Source organism: Mastomys coucha, unplaced genomic scaffold, assembly GCF_008632895.1.
Source record: "Mastomys coucha isolate ucsf_1 unplaced genomic scaffold, UCSF_Mcou_1 pScaffold12, whole genome shotgun sequence".
Lineage (NCBI taxonomy): Eukaryota > Metazoa > Chordata > Mammalia > Rodentia > Muridae > Mastomys > Mastomys coucha.
This window is the reverse complement of record NW_022196894.1, coordinates 27,623,432-27,630,819: the sequence shown is the minus strand read 5'-3', so window position 1 is coordinate 27,630,819 and position 7,388 is coordinate 27,623,432. Positions and strand designations below refer to the sequence as shown.

The 7,388-nt window shown below is 52.4% G+C and overlaps 1 protein-coding gene and 1 long non-coding RNA gene across 5 annotated transcripts; one reads left to right on the top strand and one right to left on the bottom strand.

Moving 5' to 3' along the window:
• The first annotated feature begins 1,621 nt into the window (after positions 1–1,621).
• On the top strand, positions 1,622–4,175 carry LOC116085781. Of its 4 annotated transcripts, none has more exons than XR_004116714.1 (3): positions 1,622–1,717; positions 3,474–3,586; positions 3,823–4,175. It is a non-coding gene; the product is annotated as an uncharacterized LOC116085781 (long non-coding RNA). The 4 variants fall into 4 exon arrangements; XR_004116713.1 differs by having other exon boundaries at positions 1,625–1,730; XR_004116715.1 differs by having other exon boundaries at positions 1,644–1,721.
• Positions 4,176–4,639: 464 nt separating this feature from the next.
• Positions 4,640–7,292, bottom strand: Hes1 (hes family bHLH transcription factor 1). Its single transcript, XM_031363576.1, has 4 exons — positions 6,751–7,292; positions 6,510–6,605; positions 6,184–6,271; positions 4,640–5,561 (listed from the first exon to the last, which is right to left on the bottom strand). Exons 1-4 carry the CDS (start codon positions 6,856–6,858, stop codon positions 5,008–5,010), a joined length of 846 nt encoding a protein of 281 aa, XP_031219436.1. The 5' UTR covers positions 6,859–7,292; the 3' UTR covers positions 4,640–5,007.
• Positions 7,293–7,388: the final 96 nt, after the last annotated feature.

Below are 7,388 nucleotides of genomic sequence, written 5' to 3'. Positions count from 1 at the left end.
TTAATTTTATTTTTTAGTTAATTTTGTATCCAGACACTTTGCTGAAGGTGTTTATCAGCTGTAGGAGTTCTTTGGTAGAATTCTTGGGGTCACTTATGGATACTATTATGTCACCTGTGAATAGTGGTACTTTTGACTTCTTCCTTTCCAATTTGTATCCCCTTGATCTCCTCTAGTTGTCTTATTGCTCTAGCTAGAATTTCAAATACTACTTAGCCAGAAACCGGAAAGAAACCAGAAACACCCTAAATGCCCCCCCCCCAACTGAAGAATGGATAAAGAAAATTTACACAATGGACAGCCACCCAGCTATTAAAAACAAGGACATCATGAAATTTGCAGGTAAATGGATGGAACTAGAAAAGATCATCCTGAATGATCTGAATGATCCACAGCCAAACGTTAGGTGAAGTTCAGGGAGTGCTGGGAAAGAGTCAGGGAAAGCATGAGGCAGTGGGGGGAAGTCAAGGACATCACTAGAAGACCTATAGAGTCAACTAGCTTGAGCCTCATGGGGGCTCACAGAGATTGAAACACCAACTAAAGAACATGCATGGGTTGGACCTACATATCTGTAAGACATGTAGCAGATGTGCATCTTGGTCTTTCTTCATGTGGGTCTCCAAACACTTGGAGTGGGAGTTTCTCTGATTCTCTTACCTGCCTTTGGATCCCTTTCCTGTAGCTGGGGCTGCCTTATCTGGCCTCGGTGGGAAAGAATATCCCCAGTCCCGCTGGGACTTGACCTACCAGGGCAGTTTGGTACCCATTGAGGGGGGCGGGGCTCCCCTTCTGTGGAAGAAGAGGAAGAAGGGATGGAGGGAAAAGAGGGGAGGGTGTGAGGGTGGAACTGGAAGAAGAGGAGGAGGGCTGAGATGGGGTGTGAAGTGAATAAATTAATGACAAAAATGCTAACAAAACCACAGCACACACAGATGGATGATTTGACGCACACTCAAACATTTAAGGAATGAGACCCAGACCATGTGCTTCCAACCTGATTGCTCTGTCTCAGTAAAACGAGAACAGAGGCAGGGAAGTAAGACCACCTCTGTCCTTTCTGACCTCTAGCAGAACTTGTATTTTAAATTGTAAATACAAAAAAAGATAGTAAAACCTTAGTTAAAAAAAAAAGATAGTAAAACTAAAATTTCCCCCATCTATACCTACATTTTAACTGTCTCTGTTTTCTTTGACAACTAAATCCTAACTCATTTCTGTTGTTTTCAGACAGTGTCTGATAGCCCAGGCTAGCTTAACTAAAAATGACCTTGCTCCTTCCCTCCCTTCTCCTCTGCCACCTCCCAAGTGCCTGGGGGGGATTGCCACACCTTGCTCCTGATTTTTTTTTTTTTTAAGTTAAACCGTTTTATTAGAGAAATGAGGACAACCGGCCATCCCTGTGGTCCTTGCAGGAGGCTTTGCTTTGGTCTCCAGTTCCAGTCGAACCTGTGCCAGAAAACAGCAGGACACTAGGGGACATCCAGAGCCTGTCTGTCCTTTGTGTTGAGTTTTTCTCCTCCCTGCTTGAAGGGAAAAACTTCCCTGGTTTCTTCCTCATCTGTCTGGGCGCCCTCTGTTTAAACTCCAGCCCTGGCACCTAATACATCATGCGTGGGATGAGTCACAAGCGGGTCTGTCTCAGTGGCTAAACAGGGCTGCATCGCCACCAAGGTGATGACAATCCTAGCGCCAGCTGCAGGCTGCCGGACGCTTAGTAGGTACTCAAGGTGCTTAAAAACGAGGCTCCCCTCTCTTAGGGTGCCTAGCATTCTAATCCGGTGCAAGGCATTGGGTGGGTAGGTGGGGGGTTGTCCGAGGTGGTCCCTGCCTGCCTTCTCCTGTCCCGCTGCCCTGACTCCTGGCAGGGCCCTGCAGGCCTCCGGTGCCCCGACCCTGGCCCCCGCCCAGCTCCGCGGCTTCTAAACGCTGCCCCGAGCTACCGGGAGAACTGGAAAAACACTGGCAGGCCGCCCCACCCCCAGCGGGCCGGGCGGCCGCGGTTCTGCGGCTGGGGCCTGCTGCCTGGGCGGCGCTGGCCCCGGGCGGGGAAGCGGGGGCGGCGGCCTGCCTGTCAGCGGGAGCGGGCGCGGGCTCGTGTGTCAGCGGCTCCCGCCCCTCGCCGCCCCCGCCGCCGCCCGCCGGGCCTCCTGCCGCCGCCGGCCGCCCTCCCCGCGGCCTGGCAGGCTGCCGGCTGCACAGGCGGGGGTTCGCGCCGTTCTCACGACCTCTCAGGTTGCCTGAGCTCATCTGGGAGCTATTCATTTCCTGCCAGAAAGCAGCCGGGCCTGCTGAGCGAGCCACCTTGGCCGCAGGGCCGCCGGGCCGGCCCGGTGTGGCCGCCCTGGGCCGCTCCCGCCCGGCCGCGATCCCCGAGGCCTCCCAGGAACCCCGAGCCACCCTGGCGGGCGCGCGGCGGGGGCAGTTCGCCCGCCCATCTGGTTGCACTTAGAAGCCCGGAGGAAGCGAGCGGCGGGTTGTTACCGGCCAAAGGGTGTGGGGAAAGTTAATTGACTTTAATGACAGGTTCCCCGTGACGATGAGGGGGTCCGGTTAAACCTCTGGGTCCCCACTGCAGAAACGCGTGGGAGGGGGCAGGATGAGACCGGAGGAAGGGGCGAGCCTCAGTTGCTCACTCAGAATCAGGCCCTCACCTCTACCTCTCCAGATTGATGCTAGAAACCTCCGGAGAGCGGAGAGGCTCCAAGGATCTTCAAGGAGAGGCTTCGAGGTCTCTGGCCTCTAGGACGGAGTTTGAAGAGGTGTCTTTATCATAGGGGAGATCAGTTCATCAGGATATGGTAGAGGGGCAAGGCAGCTCGATGTGCCCTGAGGCGGAATAATTAGACCAAGCCCAGAGGACCTGCTGGGATGCCAGAGTAAACTGGAATGCTTCACTCCCGCTCCCCCAGCTACTTATTTAAGAAGCAGCAGGGATTCAGGAGGCAGCTTGGTCTCAGATATAAATCTAGCCTGGCAGTGGTGGCGCATGCCTTTAATCCCAGCACTTGGGAGGCAGAGGCAGGCAGATTTCTGAGCTCGAGGCCAGCCTGGTCTACAGTCTAAAGGAGGGTCCTTTTCAAAAGAACAAATGGTTTATTTTCCTCTCACTTTGCTTCATCTGGATGCATGAAGAAATTGAGATTTCCCTTTTGGTTCTCCTCCCCAAATGTTAAAGGAATTACTTTTATAAAATTGAGATCCTGGTGTCTTGATTAGTTCTACTAAAGAAGCTAAGAATTCTTGATGGAAACAGAGGGCAGGGTTTACCAAATTTTAATATTTGAATTTGGCATGTGTCTTAATGGAGTAATTGTTACTATGTTTATATATAAGCAAAAAGGAAAACGGGGGGAAAAAAAGGAATAACAAAGAAGTATGTGTTGAATACTTTTCTTGTGCAGAAAATAAGGCAAATAGGAGCCAATTAAAAAAAAAAAAACCTACAACTATCTTTTAAACCTCTCTCTCAGGGGGTCGAAGCTGAAGGTACTGGAAAGAACCGGCTGCTGTCTGCTAGATCATTCCTGTGATAGAGCCGCTCCACACTGGCCTGTGGGAAAGGCTAGAGCCAGGCGGGGGAGAGGTAAGGCTTTTGAAACAAGACAGAAAATCGTTGGCTTTATCTTTGTTAGGAAAGCTTCAAAGATTGATCTCTCCCGCCTCATCCTTCTCCTCCCAGAAGCCGCTGTAAGGGGAAGGGGGTTGGGGGTTGAGAAGCAGGCGGGAGGGGCGGGGGCTGGGCGGAGGACTGGCCGGCTGTGGGGGAGGAAGGGCGCGCCGGCCAGACCCACAGCACGGCTGATGTGTCTGGTCTCGCAGGGCTCGTGGTTTTCATTTCCCCAACACCTGGATGCAGTCAAACACCTGGCCAAATCTGAGAAAATCTGACAAGCCTTTGTGATGGGATTTGGAAGAAATTCCCTGCAGATCCTGGCACAGTTTAAAGCTGTCCGCTTTGAGTTAGGACTTGTTAAGGAGGGCTGTGTGAGCTGAAACCCGAGACAACCCTTTTGCTTCTATCTGGAGCCCACATCTTGCCTGGAAATGGGGCATGACCAAGCGAAGGGGTCGCTTGCTGTTTGTATTAAAAGGGGGAAAACGGCCCGTGTGCCTGCCAGCGCAGCCCCCACATGCTTTCTCCATTAAAGTCAAGCGCAGGAACTTATCAGAAACATATGTCTGCTGTTAATCATCTGGCCTGGGCTCCACTTGGGAGTCTAACTAGTTGTCCTCTGGCAGAGAGAATCTGTTGACCTTTTCAGCTTGCTTGAAGAGGGTGAAGAGAGGTATTTCAAACTTTGGGATGCGGGTGCTAGGGGTGCCTAGCTGCGCCTAAGTAAGGACAGACTAATGAAGATCCCAACACTGGAGGGCCGCAGTGTGGCTTAGCGTGCTTTTAAAAAAGGTTAGTGGCTACTCTAGGGAGAGAGTTGGGAGTTGCCCTTTCGAAGGTTAAAAAAAGGACTGTTTATCAGGAAAGCCCCATCAAATGAATTCTCATAAACTAGGGTCTTTTAGATCACTGAGTGTTGGTGAAAGGTTTCATGGTTCCTGTTTAAAACATTAAAAAAAAACCATGAATTTCAAGCCCCCCACACCTTTTTTTTTTAATTTTGAAATAATCAGTTCTAAGACGTAAAAGCCTTCACTCTTTTATTATATTTTCTCAAATAAACTTCCCCAAAGGAAGATATTTTAAGAGTATTTTCAAACATCTTTGGCATCACATAAAAAAAGAAATCTCGTGTAAAAAACGAAATGTCATCTCAACTTTTATAATACAAAGGCGCAATCCAATATGAACATATAAAATATATACAAATGCAGTGCATGGTCAGTCACTTAATACAGCTCTCTACAAAAAGTAACTTTTTAGAATTAAAAAAAGCAACAAAGTAACCACCGAATTATAAAAGCCTCTCCTAAAATCCAAGTTCGTATTTAGTGTCCGTCAGAAGAGAGAGGTGGTCTAGAGAGTTTATGGGTAGCAGTGGCCTGAGCCCCTCAGTTCCGCCACGGCCTCCACATGGAGTCCGCAGTGAGCGAGGAGCCGCTAGAAGGCGACACGGCGTTAGGACCCACCGAGGTCCCACTGTTGCTGGTGTAGACCGGGATGACCGGGCCGCTGTGGGCGAAGGCCCCGTTGGGGATGAGGAAGGCAAATTGGCCGTCAGGAGCCGGCACCACTTGGAAGCCGCCAAAAACCTTGGCAGCCTCTCCAGCCTGGCTGGCCAACTTGCAGGGTGCACTGCCGGGAGGGGGCGCCGCGCCCCCGGGGATGGGAACAAGCGGCGGCGGCGGCGCGAATGGCGCGTGCTGGGGACCGCCTGGTCCTGACGGGGGCGGCGGCGGCGGCGCCTGCAAGGCGGGGTGCGCCTGCCCGGGGTAGGTCATGGCGTTGATCTGGGTCATGCAGTTGGCCAGGTGGCCCAGCAGCCGAGTGCGCACCTCGGTGTTAACGCCCTCACACGTGGACAGGAAGCGGGTCACCTCGTTCATGCACTCGCTGAAGCCGGCGCGGTACTTCCCCAACACGCTCGGGTCCGTGCTGAGCGCGGCTGCAGGCCAGAAGGAGAAAAGACGGGTCACCGAACAGCCCTGGCCCCGGAGCCACAGCCTCCCGCCCTGGGAGGTCCCCGCAGCGCGCCTCCGGAACCACCTGGGCTTGGGAGGGTGGGGTAGACTAGGAACAGCCAGCTCCTTCACCCTAGGTTGGGGACATAGGCCAGGACACTCCCTCCACCTAAGCCGATCTCAGCTCCAGATTTGCCACCCCTAGTCTCGCGCGCGACCTGACCTTGGGCAATGCCACCCAAGGCGCCTTCCAAACCCCACTTCCCCTCCTGCGGCAGAGGTTGGACCGGTGCTAAGCCACTGACCCCTACCTTCTATCCAGCCCCAAACTGCCTCAGTCGTAGTCCTTTCGCCCTCATCGGCTTCCACCACAACCAAGCTGCCCACCACCCTTCTCGGCTACAATCTCTTCCTCCATTTCCGGAGCAGTAACAACTTGGGAGTTGTGGCTATAAATAAGACCCAGACCGTGGGAACGCGGAGTGAGCCAAGGCAGTAAAATGTAGCTGAATGCCTCTCACAACCGCGGGCGGAAGTCTGGAAGAAATCACCGCGGGTCGAGAGGGACACCCGCAGAGAGGGGGACGCACGCGCGGCGATCCTTACCGGTCATCTGCGCCCGCTGCAGGTTCCGGAGGTGCTTCACTGTCATTTCCAGAATGTCTGCCTTCTCTAGCTTGGAATGCCGGGAGCTCTACGCAGAGGAAACAAGGAATGGAAGTGAGGACCCTCTTGTCAGCTGCCTCCGAGTTCTGAAGGTCCCCGCCCGCATGCCCCACATCCCAGGGCTCTGCGCCCTCTCTCCCGCCAGTGGAAACGCAGTGCTGGCGGGGTAAGATCCACACACAGCAGGCAAAGAGTTTAGTTCTTTGTGCCTGGGAAATGTCATTACATTAATAATTTAAAGAAAAAAAAAAGCATTGCTCACTTACGTCTTTCTTAAGTGCATCCAAAATCAGTGTTTTCAGCTGGCTCAGACTTTCATTTATTCTTGCCCTTCGCCTCTTCTCCATGATAGGCTTTGATGACTGCAAAGAGGGGGAAAAGAGGTCCTGAGTTCCCACGGGATCTGCCATTTCACCCTGAGGTCTTAAGAGAAAAGTAAAAGGGGCCCCGCTGCGCACAACCCACTTAATTTCTAGGGGCTTTAGAGAGACGCAGGGACTGTCTTACCTTTCTGTGCTCAGAGGCCGTCTTTGGTTTGTCCGGTGTCGTGTTGACACTGGCTGGGGTAGCAGCCACCGGGGAGGAGGAATTTTTCTCCATTATATCAGCTGGCATTTTCTTTCTTTTTTTTTTCTTTCTTCTCAGTCCCCAGAGAATTTTATTTTTGGAATCCTTCACGCAAAAAAAAAAATTTTTTTTTTTTTTTGCTTATGTCCCTTTTACTTGACTTTCGTAAGAAAAACTACTGAGCAGTTGAGAGTTTATTATGTCTTAGGGCTACTTAGTGATCCGTAGCGTTATTCCAGGACCAAGGAGAGAGGTAGATGGGGGAATTCCGCTGTTATCAGCACCAGCTCCAGATCCTGTGTGATCCGCAGGCCCTGGCGGCCTCTATATATATCTGGGACTGCACGCGAACGGCTCGTGTGAAACTTCCCAAACTTTCTTTCCCACAGTAACTTTCAGCCAATGGGAGGAAGAGACACGCGGCACCGCTCGTGGACTGCGCCCCCCCATTGGCCGCCAGGCACAAGGTCTGGCGGCCAATGGCGCGCGCCTGAGCCCGGGGCACCGGAGGCTACAACGTCAATCAAAAGGATTTTAACCCTTTGCTAACCCTAACTCTTTCCTTGGGCTTTGCTTTT